The 26,286-nt window shown below is 37.9% G+C and overlaps 1 protein-coding gene across 22 annotated transcripts in view; it reads left to right on the top strand.

The window, feature by feature from the left end:
- Positions 1-22,182, top strand: part of DOCK9 (dedicator of cytokinesis 9) — a 336,209-nt gene extending 314,027 nt beyond the window's left edge. For 14 of the 22 annotated variants that reach the window (XM_073348476.1, XM_073348458.1, XM_073348365.1 and 11 more), the window contains 8 exons: positions 2,335-2,448; positions 3,159-3,194; positions 4,023-4,169; positions 6,914-7,124; positions 11,514-11,704; positions 17,075-17,175; positions 17,380-17,518; positions 20,830-22,182. In XM_073348476.1, coding sequence (XP_073204577.1) covers positions 2,335-2,448; positions 3,159-3,194; positions 4,023-4,169; positions 6,914-7,124; positions 11,514-11,704; positions 17,075-17,175; positions 17,380-17,518; positions 20,830-20,952 — 1,062 coding nt within the window. In that variant the 3' untranslated portion in view covers positions 20,953-22,182. Of the gene's footprint in view, positions 1-2,334; positions 2,449-3,158; positions 3,195-4,022; positions 4,170-6,913; positions 7,125-11,513; positions 11,705-17,074; positions 17,176-17,379; positions 17,519-20,132; positions 20,458-20,829 lie in introns of all 22 variants that reach the window. The other 8 variants (XM_073348510.1, XM_073348434.1, XM_073348350.1 and 5 more) reach the window with 3 other exon arrangements.
- The last annotated feature ends 4,104 nt before the right edge of the window (positions 22,183-26,286 follow it).

Raw genomic sequence — 26,286 nt, 5'->3', positions numbered from 1 at the left:
ACTGAGTTCAAAAAAGAATTAGGTAACTTCATGGACGATAGGTCAATCAATGACTATTAGCCAAGATGGTCATGGACACAACCCCATGCTCTGGGGGTATATCTACACTGCAGTTAAAAACCTGTGACTGATCCATGCTACCTGACTCAGGCTAAGGGGTGTGGGCAAAGGGGTTATTGTAGTGAAGACATTCAGGCTTGGGCTGAAGCCCTGACTGTGGGTCCCTGAGCAAGGGGAGGATTCCAGAGCCCAGACATCTACACCGAAATTAAACAGCCCCTTAGCCCGAGTCCACTAGCATTTGCTAGTCATGGGTTTTTAATGCAGTGTAGACATACCCTGGGTGTCCCTAAGCCAGAAGCTGGGACTGAATGACGGGGGTGATGATGACAGGGTGATAATTTCCTGGTTCTGTTCATTCCCTTTGAAGCATCTGGCACTGTCCACTGTTGGAGGACAGGATACTGGGCTAAATGGATCATTGGTCTGATCCAGTATGGCCATTTTTATATTAAGTATTGGCTATGTCATCCCCCAATGTGCCAGCCAAAACAACTGAGCCAGCATATGGAGGTTAGTAATCTGCTACTACAATGGTAGTAGTTGATTCTCTCTCACACTCTCACTCACTCACTCACTCCTCTTCACCAGAGGGTAGCAGAGAAGGATTCCTTCTCTGCATTGTCTTTTAGTGAGGACTAGAAGGAACATTACAGTCTAGCCCTTAGGGCATGGCTACACTGGAAACTTTAAAGCGCTGTCGCGTGAGCACTCCTATAGCAGCGCTTTGAAGTGCGAGTGTGGTTGTGCGCGAGCGCTGGGACAGAGGTCTCCCAGCGCTCCTGGTATTCCACCTCCACGAGGGGATTAGCTCTGAGTGCTGGGAGTGCGGCTCCTAGCACTCAGAGCCTGTTTACACTAGCGCTTTAAAGCTCTCTGACTTGCTGTGTTCAGGGGGGTGATTTTTCACATCCCTGAGCCAGCAAGTTAGAGCGCTATAAAATGTAAAAAGAAAAGGAGGACTTGTGGCACCTTAGAGACTAACCAATTTATTTGAGCATGAGCTTTCGTGAGCTACAGCTCACTTCATCGGATGCATACTGTGGAAACTACAGAAGACATTATATATGCAGAGACCATCACAGACATGAAGGTCGCTATCTTACAACAAAAAAACTTCAAATCCAGACTCCAGCGAGAAACTGCTGAATTGGAATTCATTTGCAAATTGGATACTATTAATTTAGGCTTAAATAGAGACTGGGAGTGGCTAAGTCATTATGCAAGGTAGCCTATTTCCCCTTGTTTTTTTCTCCTTCCCCACCCCCCCCCGACATTCTGGTTAAACTTGGATTTATGCTGGAAATGGCCCACCTTGATTATCATGCACATTGTAAGGAGAGTGGTCAGTTTGGATGAGCTATTGCCAGCAGGAGAGTGAGTTTGTGTGTGTGTATGGGGGTGGGGGGGTGAGAAAACCTGTATTTGTGCTGGAAGTGGCCCACCTTGATTATCATGCACATTGTAGGGAGAGTGGTTGCTTTGGATGAGCTATTACTAGCAGGAGAGTGAGTTTGTGTGTGTGGTTTTTGGAGGGGGGTGGGGGGGTGAGAAAACCTGGATTTGTGCTGGAAATGGCCCAGCTTGATTATCATACACATTTTAAAGAGAGTGGTCACTTTGGATGGGCTATCACCAGCAGGAGAGTGAGTTGGGGGGGGGGGGGGGTGAGAAAACGTGGATTTGTGCTGGAAATGGCCCAGCTTGATTATCATACACATTTTAAAGAGAGTGGTCACTTTGGATGGGCTATCACCAGCAGGAGAGTGAGTTGGGGGGGGGGGGAGAAAATGTGGATTTGTGCTGGAAATGGCCCAACTTGATGATCACTTTAGATAAGCTATTACAAGCAGGAGATTGGGGTGGGAGGAGGTATTGTTTCATGGTCTCTATGTATATAATGTCTTCTGTAGTTTCCACGGTATGCATCCGATGAAGTGAGCTGTAGCTCACGAAAGCTCATGCTCAAATAAATTGGTTAGTCTCTAAGGTGCCACAAGTACTCCTTTTCTTTTTGCGAATACAGACTAACACGGCTGCTACTCTGAAACCTATAAAATGTAAGTGTAGCCAAGCCCTTAGTGTTTTAACTCCGCTGCTATAGGTTCTAAGTGGTGGTAGTGGTGTTTGTTATTGTTAATACATTTTCTCTTAGAATGTTGACGTTAGTGACTAAAAGAGCTTTTTCTCCTTAACACAGTGCTTTATGTTTAAAATAAATAGAAAGCGTTGCTTCTAAGCACTGCCATTCCAAAATTCTGTGGTGTTTTTTAGAGACTAGCACATCTATATGACACACTTCATCGGGCATACAGCAAAGTAACAGAAGTTATGCATACAGGGAAGAGACTACTTGGCACTTATTTCAGAGTTGCATTCTTTGGACAGGTAAGCATTATTTAATATCACTTTTCAAACGATAAAATACAGTCAAAAAACTATTAAAGATTTTGCAACATACCCTGATTCACAGTCTTCCTTTGATTTCTATATTGATACTGCAAAATAAAAAGCATGATAGATTTGTTCTGGTAGTAATGATTGTCTGGTTTAATACATTTGTCATATCCCATGTAATTCCTCCTTATCTTCCTCAGTAAACTTTCTGCTTTTTCTTTTTCTTTCTTTTTGTTACTATCTTAAGGCAGCGGTAAGTTCTCCATAATAATAATTCTTAGCAATTTTTTGAGCACCATTTTCGGTGCTGCAGTGTGGTTTGCAAGTTTGCTTTTCAGATCTGTATGCATTCTAGCTGTTGTAATTCCAAAAATAACATTCAGTGCCATTTACAGAAACAAATCACCGATTTCCAATACATCAGCACTGCATGCTTCAAAAAACAAAATCAAAAGTTCTGGCTGACTGTGTGCATTTGACAGCTTTACATCCTGTAATATATCTACACTGTCTTTGTATAAGTAAAATATGCCACAGTAGCCAAATATTGTGTACATTTTTGTGTATGTGTAACCCAATTTTTAGTTAACTGATTTCATTTGGATAGCTGGCAGGCTGTTTAGGGAATGGGGGAGATTGTAAACTACCTTGAGCAGTATAACCTTCAATTTATTCTGTTGTTGTCTTTTATAACTTTATAGCAATACCAGTTTACAGACAGTGAAAGAGATGTGGAGGTAATTACAGTAGCTGCTTACAAAGCAAGCAATGCAGTAAAAATTACTGCATTTCAGCTTAGTTTGATGTGGGTATTTTTTTCAGTGTAGCCTGTGTTTATACATGGTATGTTCTGTTTCTTTCACTTTTTGTCCGTTCCATCTTATGACAGAAATATTTATATTCTGATTTAAAACATTAACTCAAACTTGGCTTTTTGCCTTAAAGCAGTCACCTGTTTCACCTTCCATGCACTTCTATATTTGATTCAGCCAAGATTTAAAAACAGATAGTTTAACTAGTGCGCAAACACAAATATTTATGTTCAATATAATGTAAAGATTTTTAAATGAGAGAGTAGGTGTGGTTTTATTTCATTGTACTATACAATCCAGTATGTAAAACCGCTGTAAAACTGTTTTTCAATCTTTTTTTGTAAATTCTTACTGAAGCATTCAATGGAGAGTCAAATAGTCCCTTTTGGCAAGGAAATAGATCTTTTGGCAAGTGAAACAGGGATGAAAACAATTCATTTTGGAAGAATATGAAAAATCAGTTTTGATCTCAAAACTTTTAATGTTAGCACATCAAATAATTACAACAATCCTTTCATAAGTTTGTAATTTTGTGTGCTTTCATTATCTGTGCACTCATTCTATAGTAGATAATTCACTTTTTTTCTCATAGGGGACCTTTTTAACTTGGATTTATTTTGATAGATATTTTTACTTTTGCTTGAACCGTGCATTGAACATTTAAGTTTGCCTTGAAAAGCATAAACCACTCTGTATGTTGTAACAATTGGCTGTTGTTCTTTAAGGATTCTAATTATTGTTTGTTTCTTACAGGGATTCTTCGAGGATGAAGATGGAAAGGAGTATATTTATAAAGAGCCTAAACTCACACCACTTTCAGAGATTTCCCAGAGACTACATAAGCTCTACTCTGACAAATTCGGATCAGAAAACGTCAGAATGATCCAGGATTCTGGCAGAGTAAGACTACGTTTATTTGTAAAGCAGGATATGTTATTTAAAACAAGTTTATCCCAAAATCTCATAATTTCATTTCATGAATCTCTACAAAATCAAGAGTCTGAGTTTGAATCATCACTATCCTATCCTCATTATGTGTGTACACATGCTGCCTATCTGAATAAAGTGTTGGCTGGAGAGGGTAAGGGGCATGATGGCTCTCGTAAAGTATGCCTTAATTTTGAATTTCCTGGCTTTTGTGTCACATAGCAATGTAAGGCTTTTCTGTTAAGACAAAATTGAGTAACTTTTAAATCTGGCTTCTTAGCTTTAGGTCATTTGACTACTTGCTGCCCACACAGTGTACCATAGATCCTTCTCCTTCCTATGCATGCTCAGTTATGCTCACAGAGGGTTTTTCCCACTTCTGCAGCTTGGGGTAGAGTCCAAATTGATACCGTTGCAGTGAGAGATACAGACCACCCTTTTGTGAAACGCTTTCACAGGTTCTCAGACACTATGTGGCACAGATGGGTTTTCAGGTTCTCAGACACAGATGGGGCAATAGTAGTACCTAGATAGAAATCTCTGTGTCCAAAGTCTAGTGTACATTAGAGCTAGAACTCCCTTTGGTAAGCCTAGCTGAGTATTTTGGGGGATAAAAATAGATAATTTGCCCACAAATCTCTCCCATATGATTGGCCTCTCAAATTAGCCCTTTGCCTGCGTTGTCACTCAATAGGAGATATTCTCTCTCATGGTTGAGGGTTCCCAAGATGGTGCACACAGCACAGAAGATCAGGCAGAACAGAGCTACAGCAACCTTCCAATTGAAAAGGGCACCTCGTGCATAAGAGGCCATTCTAGGTCCCAACTCATTCCCCTCAACATCTAGTCCAGAACTCTTGACCAGCAGCTAATTTTCACCCACCACCAAACTCCAGAGCCAGCAGCAGTTCCCTCCTAAATCACCACTTCTTGCCTCTCCTGCTTCTCTGTCTGTCTGGTAAGAAGGTCACAAGATTCATTCAACACTTGTCAGCCTAACAAGGCAGCGGTGAGGGAGAAGCTGTCCCCACTCACACTGGAACCTTACTGGGAATAAAAACTCAAGCTAGGACCAAACTTCACAGACCTATGCTGTACCCTCAGTTCTTCGCAACCGTTCCAATGTGCTTAGATATAAATGTTTTAAACCTAATGAGGATTTCTCTTACAACTAGTTAAAATTGGTGTGTTTGAGGAAAATAGGTTGTACTCTATCCTATTCATAGCTATGGACTATTCTCAGGTTTTGCCTCCATCATTCAGTCTAGTCAAAGTTTTCAGGGAAGTGTCTGTCTTTGTCTCATACTCAGTAAGCAAACGGTTACCCATAGGTTCCAGGGAAGGGGTCTGAAAACACTGCAGACTTTTCTTCAAGAAAGAATACAACCGTGTGTCTGAGAGGGGTAGGGCACTGGACTGGGACCTTAGGAAACTTGAGTTCTAGTCCCAGTTCTGCCATTGGCCTATTAGGTGACCTTGGACAGGTCTCTTCACTTTTCTGTGCCTCATTTTCCATATCTAAAATTGAAATATAGCACATGACAAAAGAGGAAAGTACTATTGAGTTGTGTAGATAAAAAGCACTGTATAGGAGTTAGGTACATATTTTCTTTAATATTATCTCCCTGCACATGCCTCCTCTTTTCAGGAAAAAGAGCAACAATACTATACAAAAATTGACAGTCAGAAGTATCTGGGGTTTATGGTCCCTATCATCATAGTATTGAAGTGCCTCACAGACATGAATGAGTTTATCATAACAATTCCCCTGTGAGGTGTGGAAGTATAATTATCGCCACTTTATAGATAGCAAGTTGAGGCACAAATAGATAAAATTATATATTCAGAGTCATACAGGCAGAGGCAATAATTTAAACCCATGTCTCCCAATTCCCAACCCAGTGCCTTAATCACAAAGTGAAATCCTGACCCCATTAAAGTGTTAAACAAACAAACAAAACTCCCATTCTTTTCAGTTTCAGGATTTCACCCAATGACTTTGTTTGAATGTTTGTAGCATTAATACTTCTAGTGGTTTACTGAGTTGATTTGTCATGTTCTGGTGACATTTCTGAGGTGTTTTGTTTTAAGTTTAATTTTTCTGTGTGATCTTTTGACTTGTTTTTTTGCTTTTGATAATATTTTTCTCTGAGATGGTATGCTATAAAGAATATTTTTAACTAGTAACTATATAACAATAATAATTTTTGACTTCCAGGTTATCCTTGAACCAGCTGTAGAGAGACAAAGCACCAGTATTTGTTTCCTCACTTTTGAGTGCTCAATTGTGCAAAAAGAACGAGGAGTAGTTGTGGCACCTTAGAGACTAACAAATTGTGCAAACTTAATCTTCTATTAATGTAGCGTCTTAATGGAATTTAATATAATTTGCTATGTTGACACTGCTCTGGGTATGTGTCTTTTATCTGCAGTCCTGTACTCTAAAAATATAGAAAATTGTGTCACTAGACAAATATACTAATGTTATACTATAGCTGCCTGTAACTTTTAAGTTAATAAAAGTTAATAAAAGTTAACCTGTAACTTTTAAGTTAATGAAATAACTTCAGTTTTGAAATCAGTGGAGCTGAGGGGTTTCACATCTGGATTTACCTGCAGAACTAGAGCCAAATTTACTTTCCAAAACCTATGCAATTTCAAATTAAAAAATCAACTTTAAATAGTTGCAATTTAAATATTTTTCTATTTTTTTAAAGGTGAATCCCAAGGATTTGGACTCAAAATATGCATACATACAAGTTACACATGTAGTCCCATATTTTGAAGAAAAGGAATTGCAAGAGAGAAAAACAGAGTTTGAAAGAACGCACAATATTCGTCGTTTTATGTTTGAAATGCCTTTTACTCAATCTGGTAAAAGACAAGGAGGAGTGGAAGAACAGTGTAAACGACGAACTATTTTGACAGGTATTGTATGATGGATTTCTCTTTTTAAAGAGGACTACTTTTTTGTATTATGTCTTCATATTTAGCTCTTGGTGTTTGGAATTCTATGAGTGAATAACCTCTTGTGTTTTGTCGGGAGAATCCAAATTCATTTCAAGGATTAGTATGCAAGACTGTTGATGGTAGCTACGAAAGCAAAATAAACCCAAAGATTAGGTGGAGGCCAAACTTTTCTTTTTTAAAACTATACATACACGTCGTGATTTTTAAATGTAACAAGGAAGTCCTCTTAACGTTTCTGTAAGAGTACTGATCCTATGGCAGTACGTTTTGTCATGTGATCCCTTTGCACTCCGATAACTGCTGATTAGAGAATGTGGAGGAAGAGACATAAGAATAGGATCACACATAGCCTTTACTTTCAAATTAATATTTTTGTTTTGGATAAAGGGATTCCTTGATCCTTTTTTTTTTTTTTGTGCACCCTTAGTTATAATGCAATAAATAATAAGAATATGGAAACTAGGGCTAAGAGTTATCCCCATATCAGTTAGGGCTGTGATCTTGGATAAGACACCTCAGTGGAAAAGTGCTGTAAGAATCCATGATTGTGATTCAGCAGATGTCAATCTTCCTTCTTGGATTGGTACTTAATTAGTGCCTCAAGATATTGTCAGAGATATCTGTTACTGGAAGAGCTGATAATCTGGCTGTGGTTTAGGATTGAGTTCAGTTGGTTTGTTCTGTCATGAACTTTCAGTATGATCTTGGGTGAGTCATTCATTAGTTTGTCTTAACTTTCCCATTGTTATCTTTAAAATGAACATAATAAACTTCTCTATCTCTTATGGGTGTAGATGTAAGTGCCTTAATTCACTAGTGCCTTCAAAATACTTTGTGTTCTTTATATGGAAGGTACTATAGAAGTGTGAAGTGTTAAGTATTATCTTTTGGATAAAATGTAAACCTGACCATTTATAGTAATTAAACTTCTTGCTAGGCTTTGATCTAAAGTAGGAGCATTAACCCAAATGTCCTTGTTGTTTTACAGTTTGGGTATTTTCAGTCCACTTGCCTAAAAATCCTATGTTGTTTTTTAAGTATTTTTCATTTCCCATCCAAAAATATTGCTTAGGGTTAGACTTGCTGCTTGAGCAGTCTGGAGATCTTTCCAATGGAACATTTTTCCCTTGGAAAATTCCAGTTCTCTGAAATCAAGACATTCTACACGAACATATCAATTTCTTTGAAACTTTTGACAGAAACCAGGTAGGTTCCATCAGAAACTTGCCTGGTCTCCTACCTGCCTCCTTGGCAGCCTGGGTTCCCAGATCTCCGGCTGCCCACGCTTCCAGGACTTGAAGCTCCATTGGACACCAGGGAGCATATTTCATTTTGGATTAACAAATTATTGTGGGCTTGCAGTTCCATGAGAAAATTGAAAGTTTTGGATTTTCATCCTGATTCAGGATTAAAAAAAAAAATCCCAAAATTTCAATATTTTTACATTCTTTTCCCAGCCAGTTCTCGTAACTACACTTGTGTAGCTTGAGAACTGATTCTCCTCCTAGGGTTGCCTGTGTGCTTGCACAATGTCCACTGTTAGCATTCCAGTGGGTCTGCCTGAACCCTCTTACTGCCGCATCTTAAGCTGGAAGATATAAAGGGGAAGTCTTTCCCAACTGTTGTTTTGTTCTAGTTAACGCCCAAAGGAGCAGCAAGTAAGAATCTACCAGTGTCCTCGATGCTTTCATCTGTCAGTACCCTTACTCTATCCTATTATGGTTTTTTTGCTTTTAGCTTTTTAGTTAGATTGTTTTAGTTCTGCAGCATTGTGACCCTACTGGTGTTGGATCCCATTTACATAATCCTTCATTCTCCGTTTCTATGTTGATTATACACCATGGTTAGCTCACAGGATTTGGGTCTTAATTCTTCTTTTTTCCGAGTCTCCATCTCCAGTTGGTACCATGGCTGATCCCAATAAAAACACCATCTTTAAGCTTTCAAATCAAATCAAAAGATGCAATACTGTTACTGATGACTATTATGTTGCCTCGATGAGGGTTACTGTGCAGATTAAATATACAGGCCATTGCTATCACCATGAATTCAAAGGGAGTAGGAAGGTTGCCTCAAACTCCAGCTGTTAGAAGAGGTGGTTAATGCCATTTGTCAGACCTTGAGAAGCATGGAAAGGCCACAATCAAAGGGCTCCTCAGCACCACTCTCATGGCTAAGGCCAGTGCTGAGTCCACAGGGTCAACATCAAGGGGCTCCTCGTCATCTCTGACATTTGGTAGGCCAGAAACGTTGGTGTCGAAGCTAAGAGTGCCAGGAAGGCTGACTCAAAGACCTTTGACCTGGAAAACTTACGCTGACTCTTCGAAGGTGAGCCCTCCAAAGCATTTTTTTTAATTGAATTTGTGCCTTTTTTCCTACTCAGTTTTTATCTTAGTAAAGCCAGAAATCACATATCTGGTCTTCCCTGTTTTAACTTGAGGACTACTTTGAGACTTGTCTATACTGGAAAATGTATTGTGTTATACCACATTAACTAACACAGTGGTAAACAGAACTTGGTTCACATTCTCCCTGCCCCCTTTGAATTATGAGGAAAATTACAAGGAAATGTTACACAACACTACTATGACTCAAGTCCTTGACAGTTATTAGTTAGCAAATATTATAACCTTGTATCATAGCTACAGTGGGTACATCTATTGAATACACAGTTTTAAAAAATAATACACATATTGGTACACCACTATCCTGAGGGATTTCATTCTCCAGAGCAGTACCTGAAATTGGTTATGGTATAGTAGTATTAATTTTCCACTAGGAAAGTCTGTCATTTAAAGGAAAATTATAATTAAGTTTGGCTAAGAAGTTTAATGAGTTTAATTTATAATCCTGTTTTGTAACACATTCTTTGGTGGAAAGTGGCATCTTATTGTATAGTTACAAATTATTACATTTTTATAATTCTCTAAAGCAATTAAAGTATCTAATTTAAAAAAACAATTATGAACTTCCTTTGTAAAAGAAGTTCAATTTAAGCACATGATTTCTTTATTGCTTCTGAGCTGCAATAAATTAGTTCACTTATGTCAACATCACAGCCTGATTATTTTACATACTGACTCATACATACAGTTTCCATTAGGATTAGAACAAACAGTACTTTTAAAAAGTACTACTACATATTTACTTGTCATTCATAGGTTACTATGTTGTAGACTTTGGTCATTTAATAAAGTTTGGTCCTGAAGTATGAGGTGCATCCGCTGGAATGTGTAAATATTCAGCACCATATGGTGGAGTTGAAGGGCAGGAAGGGAGGGAGTGATTGCCTTCATTTTCCTGAAAAGAGGGTGGGGGACAGCTCTGAAAAGTTTGGAAAAGGCTGATTTAAGAAATGTTAAGAATTTGATAATCCACAAAAACAAGGAAATTCAGAGTTGGCTAACACTTGATTTCAGTAGTAACAGAATCACATTAATCTAGGCAAGGGTGAGCAAACTTTTTAGCCGGAGGGCCACATCTGGGTATGGAAATTGTATGGCGGGCCATGAATGCTCACAAAATTGGGGGTTGAGGTGCAGAAGGGGGTGAGGGCTCTGGCTTTGGGTGCAGCTGTGGATGAGGGGTTTGGGGTGCAGGAGGGTGCTCAGGGCTGGGACCAAGGGGTTCAGGGGCCATGAGGGTGTTGAAGTGCAGGAGGAGGTCGGGGTGCAGGCTCTGGGTGGCACTTATCTCAAGCACTCCCAGATGCAGCAGCAAGTTTCCCCCTCCAGCTCCTATGCAGAGATGCAGCCAGGCGTGGCCAATGGGAGCTGCAGGGGCAGTGTGCGGAGCCCCTTGGCTGCCCCTATGCGTAGGAGCCGGAGGGGGGACATGCCACTGCTTCTGGAAGCCGTGCAGAGCGGGGCAAGCCCCCAACCCCGCTCCCCGGCTGGAGGTCGAGGGCTGGATTAAAACGTCTGGAGAGCCGGATGCAGCCCCCAGTCCATAGTTTGCCCACCCCGATCTAGGCACTTCTGAAAATCCAACCCAAAATGTTTTAATAGTCTTATTTGGAATATATTTATTTATTAACTAAAATGCTTCAAAAGGAAACTCTGAACTTTTTTTATACTATTGCCAAGCAATACTGAAGGCTAGTATAACTGAAAGATATTGGAAAATAAATGTTTGTGGTGTTTTTCAGTTTGTTTACTTTACGAATTTGACAGCATTTTTGTGTATCATGTAACAAGAGATCGTTTGCTGTATGGTTGTAGCAATAAAAAGCATCACTAGCTTAATAAACTTTTTTGAAGAATTTTGTAAAACTCTACCAACATATAAACTGTTTAAAATTAGCTTAATATAATCAGAAATAGATTACTTAATCTGTTTTTATTCTAGCTATACATTGTTTCCCCTATGTGAAAAAGCGCATTCCTGTAATGTATCAGCACCATACAGATCTAAACCCAATTGAAGTAGCCATTGATGAAATGAGTAAGAAGGTTGCAGAGCTCAGGCAGCTTTGTTCTTCAACTGAAGTAGATATGATCAAACTGCAGCTAAAGCTACAGGGAAGTGTCAGTGTTCAGGTAAGATACCTACCTGTGCACCAGATCTCATGTATTGCTTTCCCCAACGAAATATGATAAATGAACTTTCAGCATTTTTATCTTTACAAAGTGTCTATTTTTATGTGAAATTATTGAATGTTTCATGTAAGAAATGATATGTATCATTCATTGTCCTAGATTATTTTTCATAACAAACCGTAACAGCTTTTGACAATTAAACAAAGGACTCAGAGCTATGTGACTGACTTGTATGACTGTCTCAGGTCATGTATACACTTACATATGGAGCGATAGATCCAGCAGGGGCTGATTTATCGCGTCTAGTGAAGACACGATAAATTGACTGCCAAGCGCTCTCCCGTCGACTCTGGTTCTCCACCAGAGCGAGAGGCGCAGGCGGAGTCAACGGAGGAGCGTCAGCAGTCAACCTACCACAGTGAAGACACTGCGATAAGTAGATCTAAGTACATCGACTTCAGCTATGTTATTCACATAGCTGAAGTTGCGTAACTTAGATCGATGCCCCCCTCTAGTGTAGACCAGGTCTTAGTTCCTTTTGGTTCCAGGGTGAGAGGCTGGAAAAGGAATATAACACTAGCTTCTCAAATAACAGGGATGAATTAATTTATTTTGCTTGATTTCAAACCTACTCTCATGTTGAGTTTAAATGTTCTGTTCAGACTTAATCGTTGTTAGGTTTGAATTGCAGTCGGATGCTTTTTGAAAAAAGAACCCCAAAAAGTGTCAGAACAGGGAGGGGAAAAGAGTGAAAATTGGAGCAGATAATGAACATAAAGTTTAAAAAAATAGAACATGGGTTGAGAGAATATTTATAAGAGAAAAAATTGTGTGTGTGAGAGAGATTATATCGGGGGAGCTGGTAGCAAGCAGTATATAGGTTGGTTAGCACTTCCCAGGCATGCTGTTCTATGACATAGGACCTCAGCCTCATTTAGTGGACACAGTGGATGCACAGAGGGGCAGAATTAAGGTTGCCCGGACAACCATAAATCTAGCACTTTCTGACTTTTGAGTGCTTGTCTTTACAACCTAAATGAGGTGCTTTTAATGTAGCTTTTGTGTGCATGAGTTATACACACACACGCACTCTGTATCAAAGCCACTCATTTGTACCATCATCGCTATTGAGGGTGACAGCCCATCTCTAAAATGGGTTTTCCGTTAGCTATTAAACCTTTTATTTCTTTGTTTTATTTATAATTATGTGACCATTTCAGAATTGTGATAGGTTGTAAAACAATGTTAAAAAAGATGCCTCCAACCAGTGTGCAACACACACATACACAAGATGCCATTGGAAGTAGCGGTAGTCTCTGTGGATCGCAGTGCAGTCACTGCTAGCCTTCCCCTCTGTTGTTGACATAGGAAACTACCTGAGGGTGGTATCAGAGATTCTATATGCAAAAAACTAAAGGGAAAAATTATCAGGGGCTTCAAAATGAACTAAATTACAAATTTTTACTTAAAAAACTAAGACTGGTGATCTGTTCAGTGTGACCATCTCTTTTTCTACGTGGCGAGCAATGACGATGATGAAGTAGCTTTCAAACACTACCATAGAAAAAGTAGCTATGTCCTCACAGTTTAAAAAATTTAAGCTTCAGCAAAGATGAGTCCATCAACAATTACCTTGTACAGGGACAATATGCAGTACAGCTCATTTCATGATGCACTCACTATGTTTTACAAAATCAAATAAGCATAGAGATAAATAGAATGAATAGCTGAAGAACTTGGAGTTGTTGGAAGTATTGAATATGAGGCATGACTCTAATCAAAGTAATTAATAACAGTGAACAAAATTGTCTTGTGACAGCTGTTTGGCTTGTGTGAAATGAGTTGTCTACGTAGCAAGAAACCATTGGGTCCTTTCCCTACAAGAACTGAAAGATAGTACACAGGGGCCCCTTCTCAAAAACTTCCCCAAGAGCAGCTTGGCAACCATTTAAGACTCAAAAGGGCACACCGTCTAGAAAATGGTTTTGATCCCTAGACAGTGACAAAAGCCCTCCCTCAAAAAAAAAAATAGAAACCTAAAAATGTATAAAAGGCCAGAAAAGAAGAAAAAGCTAAGAATCCTGAACTTTAGCTTATCCTCTAAAGAAGAGGAACTCTCAGCTTTAGATCATGATAACCTCAAGCCATACGAGCAGGAGAGAGTCTTTTCTCCCAGGTGTGTTTGGGGCCTTGGAGAAGAAGGTGGTGGACACCATCAGTATTCATCCAGAAAGAGAGGATGAGCAAGCAAAGTCCAAAAGCAGGTATCTTCCGTCAACAAATAAGACAGAATTTTCCATCTCCATACACCCTTCTTTGAAGAATTCTTTAGGCAAGAACACGTTCTCCCTAAGATTAATGCATCTGTGGCTAAGAATGTGAGAATTCTTGCAAAAGTTTAATTCTTTCCTAAAGCCTCACACCTGAGCCACCCTGAGAAGTGACTTTAAAGCTTTGTTATTAATCATCAGAACTACTCTGGCAACTACTTTTCGCAAGGGACATGGTGTCAAAGGCCTCACCCCCAAAACCGCAATGAGTTTCATTGCTAAAGAAAATAATCGTTGGCTGTTTCAGAATGGACATATCCATGGACTCTGTGAGGCTGGCAGCGAGGGCCATAGCCACAAACTCTGTAGCTGAACACCAACTTTGGCTCCAACTCTGGATAGAGGATAATTACTCTAAGCAAATTCTCTGTGCCTCAGAATTTTCTGGCAGACTCTCATTTGAGGGAAAAGCTTGAAATGGTAATAAACAATAATACAGACAAGCCAAAGAGTTTCCTTCCCCTGTGAGGGCAGAACTTCCTTTCATTCCTACTCACAACAAAGATTAAAGAGAGTGATTCCTGGTAACAGAGCATCATGAAGAAACCTGGATCAAAAAGTCGATCCAGACCCTCCTTCCAGTCCAAGTCATTAGTGAGACTGCAAATGAGCGTGCCTCTGCCCAGAAATAAGTCTACGATTATGGATACTTCACTTCTTAGACACACGATTTTGGTCAGCCTTAGGCAGGGGTCTGGGAGACCCCAATAACTCATACTGTCTGAAGTTCCATTCTCCTCTATTCGTCCCCCTCTACTGGACATTGGTGAGGCCTCACCTGGAGTACTGTGTCCAGTTTTGGGCCCCACACTACAAGAAGGATGTGGATAAATTGAAGAGAGTCCAGCGACGGGCAACAAAAATGATTAGGGGTCTGGAACACATGAGTTATGAGGAGAGGCTGAGAGAACTGGGATTGTTTAGTCTGCAGAAGAGAAGAATGAGTGGGGATTTGATAGCTGCTTTCAACTACCTGAGAGGTGGTTCCAGAGAGGATGGTTCTAGACTATTCTCAGTGGTAGAAGAGGACAGGACAAGGAGTAATGGTCTCGAGTTGCAGTGGGGGAGGTTTAGGTTGGATATTAGGAAAAACTTTTTCACTAGGAGGGTGGTGAAACACTGGAATGCGTTACCTAGGGAGGTGGTAGAATTTCCTTCCTTAGACGTTTTTAAGGTCAGGCTTGACAAAGCCCTGGCTGGGATGATTTAATTGGGGATTGGTCCTGCTTTGAGCAGGGGGTTGGACTAGATGCCCTCCTGAAGTCCCTTCCAACCCTGATATTCTATGATTCTATGATTCCTCCCCTTCCTTTTATACTTCATCCAGCCTTGAGAGAGGGTGAGAAATGCCACGCAATGCAAAAAGATACTGCAGCTCCTAAAAGCAACAGAGCCTGTCTCATGAAGGATGGGGTATTCTTTTAGAATGTAAGGTCTCCAGAGTGGGGATTATCTCTTATCCATATTTGTACAGCACCCATCCAATGGGGCCTTTATGTGGTGTTATAAATATTTACTAATAAATAATAAAGGTTGAAAACCATTCCCAACATGAAGTGTCCTCATCTGGTAGTGGAAATAGAAGCCCACAAGACAGTAGGATTCGGACACAAAATCCTGACCACAGATGACAGATTTTAGGATAGGAAGTACCCCTGAAAGACTGCAATAAGCAGGGAACATGGCCAAGGTCAAAGAGTCTCCAAAGCATCAAATTTGTAGGGATAGAAATGATGAGGCTAGCTTCATCTAATCAGCTAGCTTCTGCTAATCCACCTGCGATAGTAGCATGCGCTGGTTCAACCAGACAGTACAATGACCAGGGCAGGCACTATTCATCTGAACCAAACTGTTGGCAGATAAATTCAAAATGGTATCTGAATCAGGAAGTGTTCAACTGATATCCCGGAAGGTAGGCCATCCCCAGAAATGTTGTTTACATCCAGTCTGTTGTAACTAGGTATTTGTGCCCTGAAGAAGCAGATCAGCGATCTTGGGAAGAGAATATGGCTCATAGATGGCCTAATGGGTTTATGTACAAGCCCATAACCCTCTTACCACCTGCTTTTCTGAACTATTCTTCCTACTGTCTGAACTAGTAGAAGAAATAATATCATCACCACTCCCCAAATTAGCCAAGAAGATTGTGGTACTCAGGCCTAGTGGAGCTATAGCAGAGGTCACCAATCTCTCTCCCCAGTGGTGGTGATCTCCTATCCCAGGTCTTATTTCTTGACTTCCCAATCTGGACTACCTGATCCTGTGAGCTTAACTATTGCTCTAGCATTTTTCATATTTTTAGTGAAGCTATGTGACCAGTCTTTGAGAGTCCCTGGTGTCTCTCAGTTCTCATTGACTCAATTCTAGCATGTGAAGGATCCATTCATTGGTAAAGGACTGTCAAGCATGCTGTCTCTAAGAAAAGAGATTTATTGTTACTGTATATTTATTTATATTATATTACTGTCTGGAAGTGCTAGCCACGTCTTGAACTGTACAGGCCTTCCCCAAAGAGTTTACAATTTTAGGCTTTAAGATGAGGCTCAGCAGGTGGGTAAAGTGGAGAGAGTGAATGGGGTAACCGTTTTTGCAGAGGGAAGCTGTGTGCACAATTTTAGATAGTTTAGGTTGTTTTTTAATAATGGAGATAAATAAGCAGATCAGTGTGAGCTCGCTATCTGCCTACCATAGTAAGGAAGACAAATTTCCTATTTGTTGGCAGTCTTACCAGAGATTGTATTTTGCTGCCACCCTTCAAATGGTCCTTCTAAGTCAGGATGCATCACATTGAGGTGGCAGCATGGGGAAATATATTGATGTGTTGTACCTGTTTAATAAACAGGGGAGTTTTGCTTCCTATTTGATCTGTTCAGTACTTGCAACAAACAATAAATTCACTTAAGAAGAACAAACCAACCTAGCCAACCAACTTATTTCACTATATATGTGTGTATGTATAAATATATATAAATGCTTTAGTTGGAACAATATGGTAATATAGCAAATCAACTTTATTTCAAATTCTTTTTTCTTGTTTTAGGTTAATGCTGGTCCATTAGCATATGCAAGAGCTTTCTTAGATGACACAAATACCAAAAAGTATCCAGACAATAAAGTGAAATTACTGAAGGAAGTTTTCAGGTAAACTGTCTGAATGTACACGGAATAACTTTTTAAAGACAGGTTTTAAGCAGGTTTTGTTTTAGTCATTTACTTTAACGTTACCAATGTCCTTGCCACGCTAACAAGGTATTCTAAAATTAACAAGTAGCATTTGACGTTTCTCCTGGATTTTGCATAAATGTAATGTCTTTTTTTTCTTTTCTATTTTTTATACAACTTCAGACAATTTGTTGAGGCTTGTGGTCTAGCATTGGGTATAAATGAACGACTTATAAAGGAAGATCAGTTAGAATATCAAGAAGAAATGAAGGCTAACTACAGAGAAATGGCAAAAGAACTTTCTGAAATAATGCATGAACAAGTATGTACTGAATCCTAAATATTATATTTAATACCATCCAGGATATAGTTGACCATGCTATTATAATATGCACAATTAGTTACCTACAGGAAAAATATTCAATAATTTTGTTTTCAGTGTTCTTCTCTTGCATCGGAACTCTCCTAGTGTCCTGTGGTCAAAACATGGTTTTCTCTAATTTTGTCAATAATTTATCATATTTGTAAATGCTCTCACACATTTACTGCAAATGCAAATAATTTTTTTTTAAAAAATCATTAATAATCAACAAGGATACAACAAAAACTCAAATTATCTTTTAAAATTGACTGACAGTGAATAGGCTACATGGAGCTAAGTACAAAAGTTACTGTAAGTGGTCATTACCCTACATAAGGTTTACTGAAATGATCCCATTTTAATTGTCACAGAGTAATAATTTAATAGAGAGGAGGTGGCTTAAGACTTGAGTTTTTAATGCTGAGAGAGGAATTTTTTGTTGACTTCAGCCAAAATTTCTTTACAATAAAAAATGCTTAAATAGTAAGATTTTTTTTCTTCAAGAAACCTAAGCATACAGAGTATAATTATGTATAATACTTAAATATAAAATTTTCTTCTGAACTAACATTCATTCTGACAATGTTATATGCAGTAAATATTTTGTGTAAGTGTGAACTATGATTTTCTTAGGTATATTAATTATAGAATTTATCTGTCCATAAATCATTTTGTACTCATTTCATTTTATGATTGGCACCTTACAGTCTTGTTCACAATGTCATCTCTCCCTACAAAGGGTTTTCTGCTCTGTAGAGTGAATGCCATTTAATAAGATTCATTGAGTTCTTGTTCTTGTAGAGAAGTGGGATTTTAAATGCATAGAACTGCAAGTTACATCAGTGTATCACCTTGTAAAATTTTATTTCTTAATTGTCTTTAGTTAACGTCATAAATGTTATCGTGAAGCTTGGAGTATAGCAAGTGCTATATAAGACTGTTCTCACACACATCTTCTCCATAGTTCTCTTTCTCTTTTTTACTATACACATGACTTGCAGTGTCACAGAGCATAATGTGGGCATAGAAAACACATTTATTCTACAAAAAATTGCATATGTGCACGCTCTCTTAATCAGATATAAAAATAGTATTTACAAATTGGCATAAATGTATATGACCTTTCACCAGATCTAGAGTGAAAATTTTTCCCGGCTGCAAAGAGCGTATAGTTGAAGGCAGAAAAGACTTGGGATAACACTGCAGATGACGAAGACTATATAGGAAAGATCCTTGTAAGAAGTGGGTTTAGAAGAAATGATATTGTGCTTGGTGGATGAAAAAATGGGACAGTTTGACTAATAATATTTGAACCTGATGTGGTAAAAGGCAGGAATCCAGTGGAGGAGTTCAAAAATAGGGATAATATGGCTGTAATGACTGGTGTTGACTGAGCAGCAGCATATTTTGAATAAGATAAAGGAGGTATATGTGAGCAGCGGGAGGCCACAGAAAAGAGCATTGCAGTAATAAGAGGGAAAATGGCAAAGACGTGCACAAATTCTTTAACAATGGCAATAAGGAGGGAAAGGCTGTATGTTAATATTACATAGGAAGAAATAATAGGATATAATGAGAACTTGATGTGGTCAAGAGGATGGAGGAGATTGAAGAATCTAAAATAAAACTGCAGTTAAAAGTCTAGAAAGATAGTAGCATTTTAACAACATGAGAGGGAGGAGGGATTATCGAGACGTTAAGCAGAAATATGAAAAAATTGATTTGAAATGAGTGCAGGACATTAGGAATAGATGTTTGAGGAACAGGCCTGGGGCATGAGGACACAATTGATTCCCTTACATACTTTTTCTTTTTTTTTTAATTGTAAAACCTGATACATGATCTACTGTAAGACTGCAGTAATGCGCACTACTGTCATAATATGCCAGTATGTTCTTATTATACAGATACGATACATTAGAAAATGTTCTAATTCAGTTAAATGGTAATCAAAAATGAAATGAGTCACTTTACAAGTTTTAAATTAAATTTCAACATTTGAAGGTCAGAACTGAGAAATAAAATTACAGTGTAAGAATTTAAATTTTCATTAAAAATTATAATTCACGGGAAACCTTTTATCTGGAATTAATTTTGAATTGGTTAAAAATGTAGATTTTATATGACTGTACCTGATTTCTATAGTTCAGAAATTCATGGAATATTTCGGCAGTTTAATTTTTGTTCTACAGGCAATGAAAAAGCTAATTAATATCAACTGCCCTAACTAATTAGTGTAGTGATTAAACGATTGCAAGAAACTTTAAATGTTATATCAATGGTTTTTTTATATACAAATGAATCTTAACAGACTTATCTCTTTCTCTCCTGTGCTGTTCGCAAACATGATCAGATGGAATGGTAATATTTTTTGTTTCTGATTTCAGGGTCTCTGTCTAGTTTTGTGTAATTCCTTTTACCACTGTAACACAGGATGAACACTTTGTTTCATGGCACAAAACTGACCAAAGTTAGGAACAGACTTTGGGTCCCTTTAATCTTTTTCCCACATCCAAAGTATATTGTGGAGTCAGAGTGGCTATTTCTCACTGTGTAAGATCCCTTTTTTTGTCAGTCCATAGGCACCATCCTGAGGAATATGCTGTTCCACACTCCTGGTATGGAAATAAACAGCCATTTGGGAAGAAGGGAATCTAGTTTCAGAGGGAGAATGGTGGAAGAGTACTCCTAGTGGCAAAGCACAGCAAGGGTTTTGAATGATTAACAAAATCTTTGTATTAGCATTTTTTATATTTATCGTTTAAATTGCCCATAATTCTTTCTCTGACAACAGTCAAGAGTAAACTTTTTTGGTTTTGGCTGAGAAGTGAATGGTCTATAAATGGACTTTCGTTTTTATAATGCCCACTCTCCTGTTTGTCTACATTTTTCCTAACTAGGTGAGATTTAATGATTGCTTCCTTCTTCCATCAGGAGTTATTTCTATTGTTAACTTGTGAAAGGGGAGCTGTTTGAGACTCAGCCAGCAAGAAAAGTGTAATAATTTAATTAGGAAGGTGTATCATCTGATGTTGTAGCAAGGTTTAGCACCCAGTGCAGTACTAGAATTGGTCCCTGGGAATAATGTTAACCACCACAAAAGAGAAAATTGTATGCCGTTGAAGACAATATTAAAAATAGACTAGATAAATTGTACATTTTGATAATACCCCACTGTTTTATTGAGCTTATTGAATTATTTTATAAGTGATTTTGTGTATCTGTGATCAGTTTTTGGGTGAAGTTATAGCTCTGTTTATTTTTCACTTAAGATTGTTCCTGTTGAAGAAAAGACCAGTGTTATGTCTAATTCACTACACATTTTCAATGCCATAAGTGGAACTCCAACAAGCACAGCAGTTCATGGGATTCCCAGTTCTTCTTCAGTTGCATAAGTGTTTTGTAAAGGAAAGTAATTTTTCTTCGTATATGCATGGATTTGCTTTATTATTTGCAAACTCAGGATGACTTTAAAGCTAAATATTGGACACCTGCAAGCCATGTAAATTAGCACACTAAAACACTGAGCACACTATATTTCAGGACAGGTGGGAATAAACAATAATGGTGGTAGACTTCTAAAATAAATAGAAAGGTGAACATATATTTTTACATTTTGCTGGCAATATTAAAAGTTTTCATAATGTCTTTGCAGAGGTCTGTGTTGGGAACTTTTATGATAATTAATTTCTCTTTTTCCTTAGAAAGTATTATTAAAATGAGTGGCACATTACAAAAAGGTGTTGTAGAACGTACGTTTGCAGATACATAGTATTCAGATGTTCTTTTTATGTATGGCACATACAGATTGATTTTAAGTTCAAGAACTATTTTGGGACTAGATAGATACACTAATTTTTTTTTTAATTTAATGGAACTGACACTAGTAGTTTTGTACCATTGACAAATTGTTGTGCTCCTTTTTATACCTTGTTGTCATATTGAAAGTATATGAGTTTAAAGCAAATGGAAAAATTAAGTACAACCAAAGGTCTGTATTAATGAACACCAAGCACCAAGTTACACTAAAATATAAGTAGTGGTAAACTGATTTGTACATATTGTTTGTTAATACAGTCCATAGATTCTGTACATAAACGTATTACATTTCTAAACAATTTTTAAATAGCCATAGCAGCTCTCAAGCCTTCTGCTTTAAATTTAATTGTGACATATTTGTGTTCATTCCAAGTATATGCTATATACAGTTTGTTTATTCCTGTATATAGATAAGTGCAATATGAAGATGTATACAATCTTTGCTATGTTAGGTTTATACACTGTTTTGAAAAAAATCATCCCTTTTGCCAAAGCAATGGAATACATAATAGGTGATCATTTTCTGTTAAATGGTGGTGTGATTTAAAGCTTTTACCATATTATTGTTCTTTCAAGACACTAATTTAGTAATTTTATATTTGGGGAAATAAAGGTTTTAAATTTTATTTAACTGGAAGCACTGTCCTGCTGTAATTAAACAGTCTATACTACATCTGTATTAAAAAAAAAAAAAAATAAGTAGCTAATTTCTCTACAATGTGTTCTGGATTCTGTTATTTTACAGCTTATACATTAAGGAGCAAGAACTCAAAACATTCACTCATACAAAATCAGATTATTACAATTAAAATATGACAAATAAATACAACATGGAGTTCTATGAATTATTTCTCTACAGTGAAGTTATTACCTGTGGTATACTCCTACAAGTTCATTATTGTTAGTTTATTGCCTCCCTAGAAATTCTGCGCACTGAAGCAGTGTCCTTTCATGAATCCACCAAAAAAATTCTTGGAGTAATAACTTACGCTGCCCTTAATAACCAGTGGCATTAGCCCCCCGCCCCCCCAACATTTTTTTCATCAAGCAATACTTCAGAAATTTTTCTCATCCTTATAGCATGGATGTGCTGACATTTTCATTAGTAGGGGGTGAACATCTATTGCTGTTTGCCAATGGTATTTGAAGACACATCATTTTTTGCTTATATCACTAATACATATTGAGTATTGGCTCTCACGGGATTTAGGTGAAATTCTGAATAGCACTGCTTCAAATATATCGTTGAAAGTTACGGATTTGCTACAAAAAAAGGGAGGGGGGCTTGTTTTACTTTAAAAAGGGAAAAGTAGTAGCTAGTGAATACTTGAGGCTGTAGCGAGACAGTCTTCTTTCTTATGAGTCCTCCGTCTTTGTATCAGTCATGTGTGGACATGGGAACACCCCTTACTATAGATATGTGTAGCTACCCTCAAAACTCATTTTATATGTTGGGAAAATGTCTCTTCAAAAAAAATTGTTTAGGAAGTCTATCAGTGAAAATGTTTCAATGAATTTCATTGAAAAAAGAATAATATTACCTGCAGGATTTATAATTCAAACAATGCAGCAACCTCCCAATATATGAAAACTAAAAAGTTAATTAAATTTTGATTGTAAGCAAAAATTAAATGAATTAGTCTCACTGGCCAAGATGGCTAGACTATAAAAAAGAAAGGAAGGAGCATAAACACTGAAAAGTAAATTAGACCTTTTAACTTTTGTTTGTACAATCTACATTACACTGGGGAAGAAACCGTTTACATTGTTAGTGTATCTTTTTTTTAAAAAAAAAAAAGAGAGACTTGAGTACAAAACAATAGGGCAAAGATACATTAAAATCCTTTAACTTGGTCTTTTTTTCTTTTTTCTTTTTTTTCCCCCAAGCTCTCACTGTGAAAGAACCTGTGTGTGTCCTTTTAGGTTCGATGAGCTTTACAAGTAATTTAATTCTCAGCTTTCTCTCTCATTCTTTTCTAATACCCAACTGAGGGCATTCCTAAAGTTTGACCATCTTACAATTACATGTTATAAAAAATATTGTAAAACTAGAACTTGAATAGGCACCTATTAAAGATGTCCAAGAGTTAAGAAGGAATATAACTTATAAAATGTACTCTACAGTCAGAAAGAGGAACAAAACAGGCAAATTAGTTGCTTGGCAATTATAAAATCCTGAAAGGTGTGAGAGAGATTCATATTTGAAATAGATATATTTCCTGGTTTTACTTCTACTGGTTCTTTGATTTTTTTTATTACATCTATACTAGATATGATAAAAATCTTTATTAGAATCAACAGGCTACCAAAGTGATTTAGCTTTTCACTTGGTTGACAGGAGAGCTACAGCCTTAGTCAAGCATAACAGTATTTTCAGAAGCTATATTGTTAGAGGCTGAAGTATCTGAGAGCAGCCATGGTATCCATATTTTTGTTTGTCTTTAAAAGACAAATGGATTTCTCTGATGTGCCTAGAGAAATGTTCTGAAAGTTAGTACTCCCAATCACCTTTTGAAATTCTCTCTTACAATGTATTAACTTTATTGATAATAAAGCTTTAGGAAAAAGCCAAAGACTCAAAAAGTAATAGCAAAGAAAATTTTAAGTACATCAGAAGCAGGAAGTCTGCGAAACAACCAGTGGGGCCACTGGACGATCGAGGTGCTAAAGGAGCACTCAAGGACAATAAGGCCATTGCGGAGAAACTAAATGAATTCTTTGCATCGGTCTTCACTGCTGAGGATGTGAGGGAGATTCCCAAATCTGAGCCATACTTTTTAGGTGACAGATCTGAGGAACTGTCACAGATTGAGGTATCATTAGAGGAGGTTTTGGAACAAATCGATAAATTAAACAGCAATAAGTCACCAGGACCAGATGGTATTCACTCAAGAGTTCTGAGGGAACTCAAATGTGAAATTGCAGAACTACTAACTGTGGTATGTAACCTATTATTTAAATCAGCTTCTGTACCAGATGAATGGAGGATAGCTAATGTGACGCCAATTTTCTAAAAGGGCTCCAGAGGCGATCCTGGCAATTACAGGCGTGTAAGCCTGACTTCAGTACCAGACAAACTGGTTGAAACTATAATAAAGAACACTATTGTTAGACATATAGATGAACATAATTTGTTGAGGAGGAGTCAATATGATTTTAGTAAAGGAAAATCATGCCTCACGAATCTACTAGAATTCTTTGAGGGTGTCAATGAGCATGTGGACCAAAGAAATCCAGTGGATATAGTGTACTTAGATTTTCATAAAGCCTTTGACAAGGTCCCTCACCAAAGGCTCTTATGCAAAATAAGCTGCCACGGGATAAGAGGGATGGTGCCCTTATAGATTGGTAACTGGTTAAAAGATAGGAAACAAAGGGTAGGTATAAATGGTCAGTTTTCAGAATGGAGAGAAGTAAATAGTGGGGTCCCCCAGGGGTCTGTTCTGGGACCAGTCCTATTCAACATGTTCATAAATGATCTGGAAAAAGGGGTAAACAGTGAGATGGCAAAATATGAAGATGATACAAAAATACTAAAGAGAGTTAAAACCCAGCAGAAAGTGAAGAGCTACAAAACGATCTCTCAAAACTGGGTGACTGGGCAACAAAATGGCAGATGAAATATAATGTTGATAAATGCAAAGTAATGCACATTGAAAAACATAATCCCAACTATACATATAAAATGATGGGGTCTAAATTAGCTGTTATCACTTAAGAAAGAGATCTTGGAGTCATTGTGTATAGTTATCTGAAAACATCCACTCACTGTGCAGCAGCAGTCAAAAAAGCAAACAGAATGCTGGGAATAATTAAGAAAGGGATACATAATAGGACTGAAAATATCATGTTGCCTCTATATAAATCCATGATATGCCCACAACTTGAATACTGTGTGCAGATGTAGTCACCCCGTCTCAAAAAAGATATATTGGAATTGGAAGAGGTTCAGAAAAGGGCAACAAAAATTATTAGGGGTATGGAATGGCTTCCGTAGGAGGAGAGATTAATAAGACTGGGACTTTTCAGCTTGGAAAAGAGATGGCTAAGGGGAGATACGATTGAGATATATAAAATCATGACTGGTGTAGAGAAAGTAGATAAGGAAGTGGCGTTTACTACTTCTCTTAACACAAGAACTAGGGGTCACCAAACAAAATTAATAGGCAGCAGGTTTAAAACAAATAAAAGGAAGTTTTTCTTCACACAATGCACAGTCAACCTGTGGAACTCCTTGCCAGAGGATGTTGTGAAGGCCAAGACTATAACAGGGTTAAAAAAGAACTAGATAAATTCATGGAGGATACTTCAATCAATGGCTATTAGCCAGGATGGGCAGGAATGGTGTCCCTAGCCTCTGTCAGAGCGACAGGGGATGGATCACTTGATGATTACCTGTACTGTTCATTCCCTTTGGGGCACCTGGCACTGGCCACTGTCGGAAGACAGGATACTGGGCTAGATGGACCCTTGGCCTGACCCAGTAAGGCCATTTTTGTGTTCTTATGTGAAGCATCCTTTAGAATGCAGCTCACAAACGGTCATAAAATTCATTTTCCAGTATGTTTTAAATACACTGAACTAATTTTTTTTCATATATAATAAAAATAGTGCACTTCCTTTACATGGTGCCTCTCCACATTCAACTCGCATATATAGGAAAAAATCATATACCAAAAACCTCCAAATCATTGAGGTGTGCAGCATCCCTTAGGGAATGTCACTGCAAACGAGCTGTGGTGCTTTACTTCTTATGGAGCAGACTATTCAACAAGCCATAAGCTGCAGAAGCAAACTATTATGGCTGAGTTGTGGTATTTCAGGGCTTTGCTTTTCTTTGGATTTTGAGTTATGGAAGTAATCAAGGCTCTATAAACTCTCATGACTAAAATTGCAGTCAGCCAAGACTG

Source organism: Lepidochelys kempii, chromosome 1 (assembly GCF_965140265.1).
Source record: "Lepidochelys kempii isolate rLepKem1 chromosome 1, rLepKem1.hap2, whole genome shotgun sequence".
NCBI classification, from domain to species: Eukaryota; Metazoa; Chordata; order Testudines; family Cheloniidae; genus Lepidochelys; species Lepidochelys kempii.
Note: the sequence above shows the minus strand (reverse complement) of the source record. Positions and strands in the feature narration are given on the sequence as shown.